At 41.1% G+C, this 18938-nt stretch overlaps 1 protein-coding gene across 1 annotated transcript; it reads left to right on the top strand.

Moving 5' to 3' along the window:
* The first annotated feature begins 454 nt into the window (after positions 1-454).
* LAPTM4A (lysosomal protein transmembrane 4 alpha) lies at positions 455-17905 on the top strand. The gene is made up of 7 exons (XM_079970133.1): positions 455-737; positions 10415-10535; positions 11933-12009; positions 12100-12222; positions 13175-13270; positions 14708-14806; positions 17126-17905. The coding sequence occupies exons 1-7, from the start codon at positions 639-641 to the stop codon at positions 17198-17200; spliced, it is 690 nt and encodes a 229-aa protein (XP_079826259.1). The 5' UTR covers positions 455-638; the 3' UTR covers positions 17201-17905.
* Positions 17906-18938: the final 1033 nt, after the last annotated feature.

Consider the following 18938-nt stretch of genomic DNA (forward strand, 5'->3'; position numbering starts at 1 on the left):
GGGCCATCGAGTCGAACCCCCTGCCAAGCAGGAAACACCATCAGAGCACTCCTGACATATGGTTGTCAAGCCTTTGCTTAAAGACCTTTACTAGATTTGTCAGTCGCAGGGCAACCCAAAGCGACCAACTCCTGGGGAATCTAAAGCAGATCCCTCTCCTCACGTCAAGGCCGCAAAACCTCTCAGCATCCTCCACTCGGACGCCACTAATCCAAACTGACAGCGTGAGGGCGGGACTTAACTCTGAGGTAAACGCGAGCAGGCTCGCGGCGCCAACGGCCGAAGCGCGCGCCTGCCCACATCCCGCCCGCGACCAATCGCATAAACCGCCCCCGCTCCTCCCCCCTCCCCCCCGCGGCCACGAGACCCAGCCTCTCTCTTTCTCCCGAGTACCGTCGTGAGGCGTCGGTGGGCGGGGCTGCATAGCCGCCGGGAGCCTCGTGAGTGGCCGGCTCGCCTGCCAATAGCGCGCCGTAATCCCGCCCTGCGAGCTTCATAAAGGAAGCCCTTCACTTCCTGATCCGCTTGCTGATTGGTTTATCCGGACGCGTAGGGACGCTTTTAAGGGACCCCCTCAGCGCCTTCAGCGTTCCGTTCCGAGGCGAGCGAAGCGGGCCGGCGCCATTAGCGACACCGCCATGACGTTCAAGCGGGCCCGCGACCGGCTCTACAGCACCCGCTGCTGCGGCTGCTGCCATGTCCGCACCGGCACTATCATCCTGGGCACTTGGTACATGGTAAGGAAGGTCTCGCTGTTAAGGGGAAAGGGCCGCTTTTGTCCGTTCGGAGGGGTTGTGAGGCGATGTTCCGGGTGATGGGGATCCTTTATTGCGCATGCGCGCAGCCCCGCCGTACAACGTCCCTTTTTTTCCTCGGGCGCTGACGTGCCCGGTGGAGCGGCCACGCATGCGCGTTATCCCCCCGGGAGTGTTTTCCAGAACTTTGCCAGCAAATACGTAAGACCTGGGAGAGCGGCGATCCCGGAAGGAGACTGGATTGGCCGCCTGCGGTTGGTCTTCCTTAGGCATGGCTGCCTGCGAAGGCTTAACTTTCTCGCTGCAAAGCCTTTTGAAAGTAACCCTGCAGCTGCGCACTTGCTGCTGTGTGTTCCCAGTTTTTCTGCCAAGTAGCTCAGGGTGACGTGTTATACGTAGCTGTCCTCCTTTTTATCCTGGTGTTAGCCCTAAGAGACCGTGGCTGGCTGAAGGCCACCCCAGTGAGCTTCATTGCTGAGTGAGGATTTGAACTCTGGTCTCCCAGATCCAAAGGGACATGGCGCTGTGGGTTAAACCACAGAGCCTAGGACTTGCCGATCAGAAGGTCGGCGGTTCGAATCCCCGCGACGGGGTGAGCTCCCATTGCTCGGTCCCTGCTCCTGCCAACCTAGCAGTTCGAAAGCACGTCAAAGTGCAAGTAGATAAATAGGTAGCGCTCCGGCGGGAAGGTAAAAGGCGCTCCTGTGTGCTGCTCTGGTTCGCCAGAAGTGGCTTAGTCATGCTGGCCACATGACCCGGAAGCTGTAGGCCGGCTCCCTCGGCCAATAAAGTGAGATGAGCGCCGCAACCCCAGAGTTGGTCACGACTGGACCTAATGGTCATGGGTCCCTTTACCTTTACCTTTACCTCCCAGATCCTAATCCAAGGTGAGAGCCAGTGTGGTGTGTGATGGTTAAGAGTGTTGGTCCATGATATGGGAGACCAGGATTTGAATCCCTGATCAGCCAGGAAGCTCACTGGCTGACCTTTGGCCAGTTACCATCTCTTTCAACCGATCACCGGGTTTTTGTGAGGATGAAATAGGGAGAAGAATAACCACGTACACCACCTTGAGCGCCTCGGAAGAGAAAGGTGGTATAAAAATGTATTAAATAAATAATCCGACACCCTCTCAACTGTGAAATCTTTACACTCATGGAAGTAGTGTCGGAAAGAGACCTTCCATGGTTTGTGTGAGAGAATTGGTTTGTGTTTCTCCTTAGGATTCTTCCCGTCTACGTGCCCCTTTTGCCAATTGCACAAAGTAGAGTGAGCTCTGAGTGCTAAGCATTCGTTCTTAATCCCTTCCCTTTCCATACTGACTACTCAATCTGTTTCTGGTCCTATAGTTTCTGCAGTGATGGACAGGAGAGAAGAAACACTAAAAAAAATGTTTATATACTGCTTAGTTTCCTCTTGAGAATTATTTTTCATAAAATTCAGTCATCTTCTAGTTCTAAAATTGCTACTCTTCCATAGAGAATTCTGGGAGTTGCAGTTTTTGATGACAGTGGTGAGAATTCTTAAGGTTCATAGTACACCTTCCCCTAAAATATAGATCCCATGGGCAGAATGAATTAACTACTAGTTTATTTTGTCTGCTGTTGATGTTTCCAGACTCCAGACAACAGCTGGGTTTATGCTTTATTTTCAGATGCTAGTGGATATATTATAAGAGGATGTTACTGAAAGAGTTAATAAAACCAGACAATTGGAACTTTAATACTATGGAGAAAATGCTGACTGAGATAGCTTTGTGGCTTTGAAACAGCAAATTGCAAGGTTGTTGTTGTGAGTGCAATTTTAATTGAAATCGAAATTAACTTACTGCTTCTTGTGACACTTGCTACAAAGTTCATAATATATGTAGCATTAGTTTCCACTTCTATAAGGAAGTGGGGAAGTTACTTAGCAGCTAGTGTTTCTTGTAGGTCAAACTCTTGCGCTAGTTAGCATGGAGGGGGTTGGGGTGTGACTTCCGTGAGTTTTCAACACCACTTTGTATCACTTGTTTGCCTTCACAAGATCTTCTATTTTTGATGTTTTCAGCTGCTGATACTCAGGGAAGTGTTTGCATGTAGTCAGTTGCCCTTAGGATGCTGTTTGTGTTGTCTCTTCCTTTCAGCAGGAAGAGATTGTATCTTTGTACTAGGTGGGAGGGAATATTGGGTCAATAGGACACTTCCCACACAGCAGTAATTACAGAAGGCGTTTCCGGCATAGCATCTCTTTAGCTAGGCTTCATAAATGTGCTTGACACTGGAGAGTTACTTTTTAAATCTTTTGATTCCTTGCCCCTCCCTTGAGCCTGGCATGGGTAGGATTTTTTAAAGAAGCAGAAAATAGTCTTCTTGCTGCTTTCTGAGAATTTACAGCAGGGGCAAGCTCCCACCCCCCCTTATTCAGAGTTTGAATTTGCAACCCGCTTAAGTGAGGAATAAAGCCATAGGCTCAGGATTGTAACTGAAATGAAAAATTTGGATTATGGATATACAGTGCTATGAAATTTTCAAACAATAAAACTTCTTAAAGGAACGTAATATAATAGAAAATTATATATATATTTTTCAAAATGGCACCAAGTTGCAAATGTGTTACACAATCAGAGTAAGTCATTTTCTCAAGCTTTGATCCCTAGCTGTTGGACTACATCTCCCATCATCCCTGATCACTGGTCCTGCTACCTAGGGATGATGGGAACTGTAGTCCAACAACAGCTGAGGACCCAAGTTTTATAAACACTGGAGTAAGTAATATTGTTAAAATAGTCTCCTCCCAACTTCCCCCAGCCCATCTAGTTGTGAAAGTTGTTAGCTCCCTAGCATCTTTGCATTTTAGAATAAGGTTTATAGTTACCAATCCAAGGCAGTAGGCCAAGATAATGGGACCTTTACTTGGGTATAAAAGCACACGAAGCAGAGATGGATAGATAGCAGAAATAATGGTGGGGTGGGGGTGGGGGTGGGGGAGAGATGATTCTGAAATCTGGCGCAGCATTTTCAAGCAGCTTGCACAGAAATCATAGTTGTACATTTCATCCATTTTGATCAACCATGGCTGCTGCATTGTAGGTTTGAAGTTTGCTGTAGTTGTTCTGGCGTAGTAGGGTTCAGATTAACAAGGATTAGCTGACGTTTGGCCTTCAGGTGTTACTGGGGTACAATATTTATCCTTGGTCACGCTGGCTAGAGCTAATGGTAGTTGGAGTTCCACGACATCTGGAGCACCACAGCTCGGCCACCTCTGCTATAGGCTGTAAAAGTTAAGCCTGTGCACACAAAACTATGCCCTGTTGAAATCAATAGAAATTTGGGACATGAATGTTGGCATTGTCTCGAGACAGGTAGATGGCAACATAGCACTAACAAAACTGGTGCTGATAGAGTTGCAGTTCTGTTGTGTGTTCTTCTGTGGAAGGAGATGTCAGTTCCTTCAGATTCTATGAACTAAAGTAAATGTAGGAAAATTTATGGGATGCAGTTTCTTTCAGCTTGTTGATCAGCTTAAGTTAAAACAATGAGAACTATTGGTATTTAAAATGCAACCGTATAGTGGCCTTATGGACTGTGTAGGATATTTAATGTGTTCTCTAGCTGATTGTCAGTAGGACATTGTGAACCTACAAACTTCAAATTTAGAAATGGTGTTAAATGCCTAAGAAATGCCTTTTAAGTAATGTGTGTATCCAAAATGTCTTCTTTCAAAAATAGCTTTTGTGTGATTTAGGTGGTTTTGGAGAAAATTCTGGGGAAAGTACTTGGGAAGTTAACACTTTAAATACTATAGTAAGGAAATTAAAAATACATTGACTTGAAGCTTCTGTCATAAATGCATCCTGAAATTGGAGGGGGAAGGAGAGATAACAGTACAGAGAAGGTGACAGAGCAGGAAGATGATGAGGCTTCATATGGCTCCTTGGAGTGCTGCAGAGATCCCCCCCCCCCCGAAAGTAGCTGTGTCCTCAAAGTTCATACAAGCTCCTTAGCCCTTTGCTAGTGACCAGTTACTATGTTGCTAGAGATCCTTTGAATGGCAAGGATTTTTCTCAATACTGTATGTGACAAAAGGTCATACTCCCTGTCCAGATCAGGGTGCCTGTAGGCAAATAGGCACAGCCATCCTGAAATATGCAGTTTCATGGAATGTTATTTTCCTTTAATCTGATGTTTGGCTTAAACAAAATCCTGTTTATAGCCACCAGCAACTAGCTTTGTTCTCTTTGGCAACCTTGGCAGAGCTCGCATTCCACCTCTTTTTATTCACATAATTTACATTGGTTGCATTACAGTACGTAGTAAAATTAAAAATGTAACCAAGTGTGTGTGGATGCATTATATTACTGAGATCTTCAAACACATTTCAACAAAACTGTAGGTGCTTGAACTTTCCTACAGCTTTAAAACTTTAAAACTACAGAGTGTAGTTTTAAGCTGGAATAATGATGAATAAGACAGATCGATACTCTAGATAAGGTAATGATTTGTATAATTTTTTAACATGCAGAGAATAATATGTGCAAACAAATCAGAGAGGGGAGCTGTGGGAAGTCTTTGGAGGGTGGGAGAGGGAGGGATGGGAGGGAATAAAAGGGAGGGAATGTAATTGGTTATATTGACTGATAATTTGTTTGTTAAAAATTTTCAATAAAAATATATTTTTAAAAAAGACAGATCAGTACTCAGTTGAGGGAGGTACGAAATTATAGAGATTTTTATCCAGATATCTTTTCCACATGTTATATAGTCACATACTTGTATAATGCATATAGCCACATACTTCTATAATGCATAACATTGTTAATGAGGCATATACATTGCATTCATTTTAGAATTTTAATAGTCTTGCAATCAACTAGGGATCCAATCCTATGGACATTTATATAGAAGTAAGACCTAATGGTCAGGGGTCCCTTCACCCTTTACCTTTTTAAGCCCAGTTGAACATAGTATGATTTCTGAGTAGGATTGGGCCACACCTTGAGTTTTCATAACTAGCATAAGTCTTTAATTGTAGTTGTGCTTTTTAAAACTGAGGGTTGTGTGTAACACTGCAGTTTTGCTCATGCAACAAGGTTCCATGTGCACAATGGAACTGCCCTTTCCTCTCTGTCACTTGCAGTCAGGACCATTATGGGCAGATTTTGGAACAGCCGGAAGGGAAGGGGAAATCCTACTGTTCAAGTGGAAATCCACTTGAGTAGCACTGGATGCAACCCTTGACCAGTGTTTGATCATATTTCACCAGTAAGTTGACCAGCTCCTATAAACCCTTTTTGGTATGGTGAACCTGTGTTCCTCTGTTTTAACCTAGAAAAACACTTATTAAATGCAAGGCAAAGTGCATTTCAGTCTCTGTTCTTTGGTAAGATTATAATAGGGAAAAGTTCACTGGCTGCTTGGAACACAAATTATTACATAATGCCTGTCTATTCATGAGGCACTTTTGTTTTCTGTTTGTGTTGCGGATTATAACAAACCTATTAAGATAAGCCAAACAAAATCCTCTTTTGCAAACTTAATGGAAAGTGTTGTGGTTCATTTTATAAAAGCATGTCACAATTCTGTTCAATTGGTGCCATTTGATTTCCACCCCTCCTTGATGGTATGCTTTCTCAGATTTGGCATGTGAGCAATATTAAGCTAGAATACTTTAAAACAATCACATTGGGGGTTTGTATGTGCAGCTTAAATTTTCAATTCATGCTCCCTGAAAAAATAATTATATATATACACACACACATTTATAAAAAAAAATATTAAACACATGCCATATTCATATTTTCTTAGGTGGAAAGAGTAGATTGTCAAACCATCCAAATCCTTTGAAATATTTTAAGTAAATGTAAAGTTTTTTACTGCTGCATTGGGCTGATAGGAAGATTTGGAGCCAAATTATTGCTCTTTATATTTTTCCAACTGTCCACGTTCATATTCAGCCTTTCCTAGATATATAGCTCATTTTGCAGTGAATATAAATTCCTGTTACAAAACCCACTTGCATATACCTCTTTGGTGAATAGAATACCGGAAGTTTGTGTTTATAAAATATTCATTGATGGTGATCGTTAAGAGAGATGAACAGGGTATAATAGTATCACAATTGTCAGATACAGAATGCTGTACCTAAGTTGCTTAACTGTCGTAATAAACTGAAAAAACTTGAGAGAGGCTTCCCTGTGTGGCTTCTATCTTGCTGATTTCATTTTCAACTAAATATGTTGCATTGACAATATTTATTATAAGGTGGTGGGGGGGAACATTTTTTAATACCAGCTTGGGAGACTGAAGACAGCATTAGAATTTGTTGAAACAGCCATTTAGGTGGGAAAACATGACCTTTTATGTTACAGAACTTTTTTAGGAGGTGGAAATACTGGTCCTTAAATTGTTTAAAAATCGTTAGCAGTTTTGCAAAGTGAATATTTTATATTGACTCAATACCTCCTGTACATAAATATGATCTGAAGTCAACAGAGAGAAACTCTACATTGTGGTTGTCGGTGTAGTGCCCATGGGCACCCTTTTGCTTTCAGGGGTCTTCTTTGCTGCCTGCAGGACATCCCCACCCTGTCTGAAATTAGTCTTGAAACAGGCATTCTAATGTCAACAATATTGCTTGGTTGCAAAATCTGATATGGTGCCCATGAGTTTCTCCAGTTTGCTGATGTTCCCAAAGACCTCAAAAAGTTGGTGATGTTTTCAGTTAATCCGTAGGGAATGTGTAGGGATGGGGCATGGAAGATGAAGATATTTCTTGCTAAGATTAAAAACATTTGGTGTGTCTAGTGCATCTTTACATCTTAAATTCTATCCATGGTCTTGAATTTAGTGTTCCAAAGTTTGGTGTTTTGGGAGACTGTGTTAGAAACTGAGATATGAAAATTAGGAGTTAAATGGCACCTTAAACCTAGGTTAGGGGCACAACAACGGAATGTCTGGATGTGCTTTTTTATAACAAGAATACAAAGCTGGAAATGAACGAGCTGCAGCTAAAAATATTATGTTCGTTTTTCACATAGCCTAGCCCTTCCCTTGCTCACCCCCCCTAATATTTTTAAGAGAGTCTCTTCTCCAGTCTTCAGAGAGTAGCTGGAAGTAGGGAGGCAGAAAAAGGTCCTCTTTTCCTTCCACTCTGCAGTTTGAATCTGAAATCTTAGGCTCAGTACTGATCCCAGAGCTCAGAAACTGCTTGCACTAATGAAATTCTGTGTTGCAAAATGTGCCTAGGACAATGGGAGTTTCAAACACTTTTTGGAGAGTTGCACTGGTTTTTTCCCCCCCATAACCAGAACTATGGCCAGTGCTTCTTTTGGGGGAGCAGACTTAAAATATAACATTTAAGTCTGTAACACAGTGTTTCTGTAGGTGTGTATGGACATTTCGTCTCTTTTGTACAACACAGGTGGTATCACCTGTCTTCCTTAGTTCAGGCTTTTATACCTACAGCTTGGTATCTTAATGTTTGTAAAAGTTCTCAGGAGTTAGAAAGGTCTCATCACAGCATCAATATATATTAATAGCTCAGTTAAGTGTAACAAGAGTCGCTTGTGTTTCATTAAGTGTTATTACTCATACAAGTTGTTCCTTTTAGCAACCTTGCCACTTGTCTCCGCAAGGGTGATTTGCATGACAACTTGATCTGTGGGATTGCCACACAGTTTCTCATCAAGTTTCCGTCTGGCAGTGGTTTGCTCTCCAGATTTCTCTGCTTTCACTTTGCGTTGTGTGTCGGTAGCCATTTGGATAGGCAAAATAATGGAGAGTTGAATGTTCCCCTTGCCACTTGTCATTTATTCTCAAGATCTTGTGGAGGTCATGTAACATAATTTGTAGTTTGTTGGGAGAACGTAAGGACTACTAGATCAGGCCAGTGATCTGTCTAGTCCAGTATTTTGTTACTACAGTACCTAACAAGATGCTTACAGAAAACCTGCAATCAGGACCAGAGTGCAACACAGTGTAAGAAACTCAGATATATAAGTTAGACATTAAATGGCTCCTTAAACCAGAGTTGCAGTTGCCAAAACGGAATGCCTAGTTGCCATTTTTGGGCAAGACTGATTGAAAGTCTCATTTTTCAGATGATGGACTGACTGTGATTGATTCTTAGTTATCTAGCTAGTTCAGATGAAAACCTTGAGCTAGGTTAAGAACATTGAGAACCTAAAGAAGAAAAGTCCCTTGATCCCAAGGACAGTCCACATGTATATTGGCCTATTTCAACCTCTTCTTCTTAATGGTGACTACTCCTGCTCAGGCTGCACAGAAAAAGCATTTTGGTTCCAGAAATTCATTCCAGTTGTACAGATAAAATATAACTGATAGAATTCTACATGATAGTGCATTTAGTGTGTGAAAACAGTCTAGATCCAATGTTCCCCAGGCATGTACCTCATGATGGTAGAGATGTCATGCGCCCTTGCACCCAGGCATCTCCACTTGGTCGCAAGTAATCAATAGCCAGGTGCAAAATGCACCTGGAGCCTGACTAATTTCAAACACTGACAACATACTCCCCTTTTGTAATTCCCAGCAACTGGCATGCACAGGTATACTGCCTCTTGACAGTGGTGGGTAGTATATAGCCATCATGGCAAATAGCCATTGGAAGGTAATCATATCCTCTGTGAAACTTAAAACTCTCTCTTCATCGATAACTAGAAAGCATGGGCTTTGCTGTGCTTGGCAGCAGAACATATTCTGGAACAGCAGCTTCTGAATCTCTTCTGTCCTTTCTACTTTTACATTCCTTTCCTTTAAAAGCCCCGTTAAGTCCCTTAGAGACCTCAAGGACTGGCACAGCCCCATAGAAATGATGCCAAGAGCAAAAGAAGGGGATGGGTCACATTTGTTGACGTTATGAAAGAAACATAGAATTGTAGAGTTGGAAGGGATCCGAAGGGTCATCTAGTCCAACTCCCTGCAGTGCAGGAGGAACAAGTGGAAGTAGGAAGACCATATTTCCTTTTCTTTTTTAGTCTGAGGCTTTCATGCTCTAAATGGATGAATTAAGCCCCTTCCCCTCTTTAACTATCTCAAGCTTGCTCATCCTGTTCCAATCAGTCACAGTCTTGACATGCAAAGCTGAAAATGTGGAGCTTCTGAAGTGCTTATATTGTAGAAAACAGAACAAAAAAAATAGATACAAGTTAAGGAGTGGAAACCAGAGTAAATGCTAAACTGAGGCGAGGTGAGGGCCAACTGTGGCCTCTGCCCAATTGAATGCAGCCCTTTGCTTGATTTCTTGTGGGTGGCATGGAGCAGGAAGTGGAACAAAAAGAAAAAAGTGGGTCCGCTACTCACCACTGGCTGTTCTAGTTCTGAATGGCAAATTACAGCTGTTTTGATGTCTTCAGTATGGTTGAAAGAAACTTATCTAATGTAAGCAGGCGGTCTGCTGTTTTTTAACTTTTGTATCTTCTGTCCCCCAGCTTATCAGACCTGCCAGATTTTAGACAGGGAAAAGAGTCGCTAAAACCTCACCAAATATGACAAGTGGAAACTTCAGACACAAATATGCTTATTAGGGAGCATTCCTTGTTGAACTTTTTGGAGTTTTGAGTAAATATACTAAGAAAGCTTTGCTATATAAGTGGTTTGTAGTACAGTATTTTGCTTTCCCCCGTTCTCATGTAGTAGCTTTTGTTTTGTTTTTTGCAGGTAGTGAATCTGTTGATGGGCATTTTGCTGACTGTTGAAGTTACTCACCCTAATACTGTGCCAACTGTGGATATCCAATCTGAAATCATTGGTAGCTACTATCCCTCTGAGAGGGTGGCTGGTAGGTATATATATTTTCTGGAGAGCAGTGATCTTTGATACAGTGTGTTGTGTGTTTTTCAGAGTACATAACTCCATATCAAAATGTGTTGGTTTTTTTTGAAATTCATTTGTGAGGTACATTAATCAGGGATCAAACACTTCACTTAGCTTGCCAAGCCATAATTTGTGGCTTTCAGTAATTTCTCCTCTTTTCTGCATATGCCAGAGAACATGGGGAAACATGTCCATTTTTCTCTTTGGTAAGAAGATGTTGATTAGAAGATCCCTCACCACTCCACAAGCCCTATTTACAGGAGGTCTGTTCACACTGACCTCTCAACTTAGAATAGAAAGATGTTCATGGAAGATCTGTATAGAAAACAACACACTCCATCAGTTGGAGGCAGAAGAAACTTAACTAATGCCTTTTTCAGCTAAGAATTAGGCTTGTGACTAAGTGTTGTCTAGCATACTGTTTTCCAACTTTCTTCAGACAAATAAAACATGGCAAAGTATCTTCTATCTCAAGTGATATTAAACAGTATCTTATTCTATTTGTGTAGAGTCAAGCTGACTTGGTCAAAAAATTGATAAGCAGGAAATGCAGACTAAAACTCAGTTGGCCTTCAACTGGTGGGAACGGACCCGCTAGTGGACCATGGTCTGATCCATGGTGGGTCACAACAAGAGCACTGTCGCTACGCAAATATATTGTAAAAGATTAAGAAATGGGTCTCCAAATGCATGTTTGGGTCAAAGGTGGGCCATGGGTCTGAAAAGGTTGAAAGACAGCTGCTCTATAACCCATAGCAGAAGTCAAGGTGCTCCCTCCCTACCAAGTGACATTGAGATGCTCAGCAGAAGAGTAGTATTGCAAAGCTGTCTAACAATAGTGAAACTATAGAGAACATAAAAAGAAAATGAAGTATTCTTAAGGAATGTGCATTGTTAAACTAGCTTCTCCCCTTGCAACCAGCTTTCCTAAGATAAAATAATTCATTGTGGTGAAAAATTCGTGTGTTAAAATTTGTCAAAGATGTAGAGTGTTCTGGTAGCTTAGAGGTGGGCTGCATTATGCCTCTATATTAACTTTTATGCCTACATACTGCTAGATTGTCAGTGTGCTGCAGTATCGCCTTTGTGATAGAAATTCTTCATCATATTGTATATTTAAAATAGTGGTTCAAAACGCAGTTACTAGAGAGGCCTACAATACTTTTGATCACATTTCCAATTTTTTTTTCTTCCTTCTGCTACATTCTGATGCACTCTGCTGTTAACCAGTGCACAGTGCTTTTGCCATTTGTGTTAGTTTTCAGTCCATTTTGCGAGGTACTTAATTGGATGTTCAGCAAATATAAATCCTTGATGTACTTTTATTGTTAAAAATGACTCTTGGTGTTTTTCTCCCACCAGAAAATGCATGTGTTCTCTTTGCTATCTCGCTCCTCATGTTCACAATAAGTGCTATGATGGTGTATGGAGCAATTGCTGTAAGTATATATGAATGGTTTTCAGCACTAAACTTTCCTTGATTCGATTCACTTCAGAATTAATGAATTCTTCTTGTTTTGCACTTTTAGCATCGAGTTGGCTGGCTGATTCCATTCTTCTGTTACCAGCTCTTTGACTTTGTTCTCAGCTGTCTGGTGGCTATAAGTTCTTTGACATACTTACCAAGAATAAAGGACTACTTGGATCAGCTGGTAAGTGTCTAAATGTAAATGTTGTATTCTGATATGGAGACAAATTTTATTATTTTCCTGATGAAGGGGATGCTTTATCAGATTTTGATATGCAGATAAAGGCCGAGTTCGCATGGTGAGAATGAGCTGCCCCTCCTTCTCCCCCTTGGCCACAATGAGCAGTTTGGGAGCTTTCATGTCTAATTTATAATTACTCCAGCTTGTAGTATAAAGTTTAACACTGTGTTTGAAACAAGCTGGCTTTAGATCATGGGTTATGAAGCTGGCTTGTTTGCAATTTAGACTTGAGACAATATGCTAAACTGGTTAATAAACATTGGAAGCAAAAACTTCCAAACTCATGGCTGCATCAGAGGAGCAGAGGGAAATGAGTGAGTGGCTTGCTGTGGCTCATTCTTACAGTGACCTCCATACATGCCCAGTATGTTTGGATCCTAACTTCTGTTTGTTTAACAGCAGGTGTTCTCCCTTATATCATATTGGTTAAAATATATTTACTAGCTATATTTTTAGTGGATGAAAATTACAGCTTGGTTGAATGTTATTATAACTTAAACTCATTTTTAAAAGAACAAGGTCTGACATCCTTGTTTTGGTTATGACTGGTGCATTCCTCCCTTCTGAAACTTTTCAGGAAAATCTTTGTGTATTGGCCTTGGATTCCATGCTAATGAAACACAATGACTTCCTCCTTGCTTCCTAGAATGGATCTGTGTCATATTTAAATATGTCAGGAGACTTGTATGGGCCTGCCTTCTATGGTTCCAAAGCAGAGGTGTATCTGTCACAAGCTAAATGGATACTCTACGAAACTGTTTTCATTTCATCTAACCTTATTTACAAATAAAGTAGAACTTTAAAAAATAACTTCTAAGTACAAAAGATAGCTTTTGAAGTTGTTGAATAACGTTATCCTGGTCTATATTTAAAACATTTCTATTTCCTTCACTAGCCAGAGTTTCCGTACAAAGATGACCTCCTTTCCCTCGATTCAAGCTGTCTTCTGTTCACTGTTCTGGTGTTTTTTGCCTTGGTGATCATCTTGAAGGTCAGTTTTTGGATACTATACATTGCATCTTTTAGGGAACACTAGTGTTGTTGCTGAATTTTCTCTATAGCCTTCTTCAAGTGTTTAACTTATGGCTAAGTAAACAGGGTTTATAGCAAGTAGAGATTAGTGTGCTAATTCCCTTGTTAGCTGAAAGACAATTTTCTGAAGTACTTGAGGTTCCCTGTGCATTTGATGAGTGCAAGGGACTCCTCACTTCACAAGGTCAACCCCTACAAACTGAAAGGTGATTGGGATGGAACTAATAAGCTCTGCCCTGCCTGCCCCCTCCCAATGTTTACTAAATGTGAGAACAAGTTTGTGAGGTCTGCCCCTATTCTTCTTTTCAGGTTATGGAGTATGGCCTTGTGAAGCAGAGTGTCTGTTGTACTAGGTCAGAGTTAAAAAAGAAGACAAAATTACTACCAATCAGACCAGTACAGTAACATTTAGGGTGTTTTAGACATTTTTTTTCCTGAATTATACACTGCAAGTACATGGCATCCATACGGTATAAAACTATATGTGTGCTTAGATTGGAGATAATCGATTTTCATGCCTGGTTTTATGTGATAGTCATACGGCAGGCAGGTATAGTTTGCCAAAATGCCCTGGTGGACCAAGTTCAGGAACCTGGAAGACATAATTAAGTGTACAGTCTAAAGATTTCCCACCCACTTCTAACAATTAGAAGGCAGCCTCTTTGCAGCACCAGGTTACCTAGTTAATATTGCTTTCCTCTTTGTTCCATCATCCAGGAAAGGGTCCACACTTTCTAGACAGTGGAATGCATCAGGGGTTACTGGCCTGTCTTTTTAATTTTCTGCCTGCAAATTAGCTTGGGGACAGTTGTGGAGGTCTGTTGCATGAAGCTTTTCCACTCAGAGAGGCATGAGATAATGGATGCACTCAACACCATCCCTTTACTTCTTCAGTTTGGTAATTTTAGCTCCTTTCATAGCAGTTTCAGAATCTAGTCTAAAAGTTTTCTGTTTGGTGCACTGAACCTGTCTTTTTAAGCATAAAGAGTACACAATCACAGTTAGGAACTGTTGAAACAATTGAATTCCATCTCCCCTGCAGTTCTGAAGTTTACATTCCTCTGTGCTTTGTTTTGTTCTCCATATACATTATGCTGATGTTGGCATGCTATCCAGCTAAAATGAAGGTATTTTAATTTGATGCACTAGAAGTGCTGGCTCTGTGACAACAAGGTGTTTGTGCTGTAGTTTTAGCTGTAGCAGCCTTCAGTTCCTTAGAAAATGATAGCACTTACTTTGTGCTGGAATAAACAACTAAATAAACTTACATAGCATGTCTGCTGAATGGTATGTATGTATGTATGTATGTATGTATGTATGTATGTATGGTCTTCCTAGAAATGTAATTTACAAATCTGCTATTTATTATTTTAAAATATTGTTTGTCCCCTTGCAGGCCTACCTAATTAACTGTGTGTGGAATTGCTATAAATACATTTGCAACAGAAACTTGCCTGAGATCGCAGTGTACCCTGCATTTGAAGCACCTCCACAGGTAAAATCTTGACAAGACCAAAATAAGCTGCCAGTTGTAATTTTGAGTGACAGCGCTGATGACATTATATGTCTTTGAGCCAGGGGTCAGCAAACTTTTTCATATATATCTTTTTAAAATATATATATATTAATAAATTCCTTTGCCCCACAAATAACCCAGAGATGCATTTTAAATAAAAGCACACATTCTACTCATGGAAAAATACGCTGATTCCCGGACCATCCACGGGCCGGATTTAGAAGGCGATTGGGCCAGATCCGACCCCCTGGCCTTAGTTTGCCTACCCATGCTTTGAACCAACTTCATTTTTTACAAGTGCCAAATTAGAATTCTTCCGTCAAGCATAAGTATTTGGATTCAAAATGCAACAACATGAAAAATCTGATAGCTACAAGCTTTGGTATCAAACTGACAGCAGTGTATTAAGGCAAATGTTATATAATGGCCTAGTTTGCATATTCGGGTTAGCCAAGCCTGGGACTATGCAAACATACAATCTCCCAGAAAGGAGATTGCAACTGCTGTACTCTTCCCTGGGCCTTTTCGCTACAACACCATGCTGAGTTGAGCTAAGGCTTGACTTAGTGTGTTATTCAAAGATGGGTTTCTGGTTAAGCTTTCTCCAGGCAAACCATGAGTTTCAACCAAGTGGTGGTCTTGGTTACAGCTTGTGGTTAGTGTGGAGAGAACTTTATCCATGAGCTTGAAGAGAGTATTTCAGTGAGGAGCAAAGCAGCTGCAAGTTCCTATCCAGGAGCCTACATGGCCAAAGTTTCGCTATGCCATGATTTGGGCAACTCCAGATCGATGAATTTTTCTGGAATCTTAAGAAGTTTTAAAATTCCACTCATCATTTATGGCCTGAATACATCTGACAAATGATTAAATTAGAAGCTGTTTCAAATTGTATCTGTAACTACTATTAAAGCAGTACAATTCTTGCAATAGCTGTAATGGGTTTCCCTGTGTAAGCAACTTTTCAGGAGGGATGCCTCCGAAATCACATTTTTCTTGATAAAGTAGTAGCACAAAATGTGAGCAGTTCTCATTTTATGCTAATTTGCAATCTTTCGACATTGTGCGAAGGAGTTCTTTGCAAGTCCACTCGTAACACCAGCCAGGTACTTGCATAACCAGGAGACACAAAGTGATAGCTTCATCTAAAATGTTTATGTTAAGGGTAAAGTTATTCTGAATCCGTGGATTTATTGTCAAACTCTTAACTGCAGGTATATTGACACACTGTTCAGCAATAAGCCACTTTGTTCTGTGGCCTATCCTTTGAAAACAGAGGTCCTCTGGCTGGGTCGGGATGGTATGGGGATGAGGGACCAACTCCCTTCTTTTGCAGGGGCCCAACTAGTGCCATTGCCTTCTGTCAAGAGCTTGGGTGTAATCCTTGACACCTCCCTTTCCATGGAGGCGCAGGTTACAGCAACAGCCAGGGCGACATTTTCAAGCAGTTGGTCCCTTACCTTTCCTGCCCTGGCCACAGTGATCCATGTGACTGTCACCTCCAGGCTTGACTACTGTAATTCGCTCTAGGCGGGGCTGCCCTTGAAGCTGTCCCAGAAACTCCAGCGGGTGCAGAATGCTGCAGCGAGGCTCCTCACGGGGTCTCTGCCATGGGAGCATATTCACCCAGTGCTTTTCCAGCTGCACTGGCTCCTGGTGGAGTACAGGGTCAGATTTAAGGTGCTGGTTTTGACCTTTAAAGCCCTTCACAGCCTAGGACCCTCGTACCTACGGGACCGCCTCTCCCGGTATGCCCCACGGAGGACCTTAAGGTCCATAAATAGCCACACCCTAGAGGTCCCGGGCCCTAAGGAAGTTAGATTAGCCTCAACCAGAGCCAGGGCTTTTTCAACACTGGCTCCGGCCTGGTGGAACGCTCTGTCTCATGAGACCAGGGCCCTGCACGATTTGATTTCTTTCTGCAGGGCCTGTAAGACAGAGTTGTTCTGCCTGGCCTTTGGCTTGGAGTCAATTTGATTCCCTCCCCCTCTTTCTTTTTTCCTTTCTCCTCCTGTGATGAGGCTGCATTTTAATGTTTTAATGTTGTATTTTAATCTTGTTTTTAAGTTGTATTGATTCAACTTGTTTTTATTATTGCTTGTTAGCCGCCCTGAGCCTGGCCTTGGCTGGGGATGGCGGGGTATAAATAAAATATTATTATTATTATTATTATTATTATTATTATTATTAATTTATTTATTAAAAACACATAGCAGTGGAACTTTCTCGAGGTTATCTGAAATTGGTTTCTCAACTTCCTCATATATATGTATATTTAAAATCTGTGTTTCCCTTCTATAGTATGTCCTGCCAACCTATGAAATGGCAGTAAAGATGCCAGAGAAGGAACCTCCACCTCCTTACATACCTGCCTGAAGAAAACTGAAAACTTGTGGTTGAACACCCGTACCAGCTTCACTTTTTTATATTGCCAGACTGCTTTAATATTCAGGGCTTTAGGTGCAAAGCTACATGGTTGAGAGGCATTTGATATAACCTTACTAAAATCCATATGAAAATCATCCCTTTGCCAGTAGTTTTTAATTTCATTGATCATCTCAATCATTTTACACAGTTATGCCTTAGGGTTTAATTCTGCAAGTACCTCTATATTTGTATATAACTTCATTCATATGCATTTACGTTTTCATTTAATTTGATAAATAAGGATTAGTATCGGACGTAGGTGTTCACATGATCAGGCATTTTACAAATACGGATTAGTTCTGAAGGACAATCTGATCAGTTGGCAAGATAACAGCTCGTGTTTTTCTTCATTTGTATTGTAGTGGGAAGTTCAGATGTGGTATATGATATATATATATATATATATACACATACATATGTATATATATATTTACTTGCACTTTCTCTTACCTTTCTTTATTGTTATTCAATGCCTTGAAACAGTATGTTCAGGAAGCCTAAAGCTGGCACTAATTTGAAGTTTTTCCTATATGCTGTGAATGCAGCAAAAGTGCAGCAAGAAATTACATTTGTGTCAGTTGCATGCTTCCAATCTGTGTGCATTTCCATCTTTGTTTATAAATGATGTTTAATAAAATCTTGTTAAAAAAATAATCCAGTGGTGTATGATTTTATTTGTTGTGTTCATTAAAATAATTCTTGGGGGTTTTTTGTCTGCTAAAATAAAACTCATACTTTGAAATCAGTCCTGTAGCTTCAAGCAAAAACAATTAATTACCAGAGAATATACATTCATTTTTCATTGTGGTGGTATAAGAAATTGCTTTCATATCTCTTTTCTTTTGTGCCAGTGCTAAGTCTATTTCATCATTGGAGCCAGGGACAAATGTTATTAACTGTGGGTTGACCTAGGAGACCATGAGAGTTCAGTGGTATCTCATGTTCTGTTTATCTGAAGGCATAGCTTGGATTCTCTCTCTATCTCACTCTGTGTGTGTGTGTGTGTGTGTGTGAGAGAGAGAGAGAGAGAGAGAGAGAGAGAGAGAGAGAGAGAAAGTAAAAAATAAAGATACCAAGGCAGTTTTAAATACCATATTGGCCCAAATATAAGCCGCATTTTTAAAATTCAAGGTGGGGGGGGGGAGAGAAAAATACAATACCTGAATATAAGCCACTCCCTTAAAATTTTGCAGGCACTCACACCCATTCTGTTTTACCGTAAGTCTGTTTCAGCAGCGATATCGTAAAAGCCAATTTTTGTAAGGTCACGAATTTAAGCCTCACTTTCACAGTTGGAATTTGGAAAAAAAGTGAGGCTTATATTCAGACCAATATGGCAATACATTTGGGTGTGGCAGACGTAATATTTTGCAGAATATGCTTTAACTGTATTAAAAACATGGGCTGTTAATTTTAGCAATACTTGCTTTACACACTTTGAAGTCAAGGCATTGGGTTTCCCTTCTCCTGGGCTGAAAAAGTAAATTTTGCAATATATTCCGTCTGTGCGTGTGCTTCCTATGTCTCTAGTCACATTAAAAATTGCATATGAACGTTGGCTGGGATTGTGAGGTGGGCACCATTCTTCAAGAGGGGGGTGGGTTATAAGGACCTTCGCCTGCTTGGGTTGAATTGTTAAAAGGCATGCCTTGTGCCACGGTAGTTCGTGATCTACTGGCAGATTGCA

This window comes from Podarcis cretensis, assembly GCF_951804945.1.
Source record: "Podarcis cretensis genome assembly, chromosome: 3".
NCBI lineage: Eukaryota > Metazoa > Chordata > Lepidosauria > Squamata > Lacertidae > Podarcis > Podarcis cretensis.

Coding starts and splice junctions, on each gene's coding strand:
- LAPTM4A (XM_079970133.1), top strand. CDS start 639: ATGACGTTCAAGCGGGCCCGCGACCGGCTCTACAGCACCCGCTGCTGC. Junction 738..10,414: donor TCCTGGGCACTTGGTACATG/GTAAGGAAGGTC, acceptor TGTTTTTTGCAG/GTAGTGAATCTGTTGATGGG. Junction 12,010..12,099: donor TGGTGTATGGAGCAATTGCT/GTAAGTATATAT, acceptor TTGCACTTTTAG/CATCGAGTTGGCTGGCTGAT.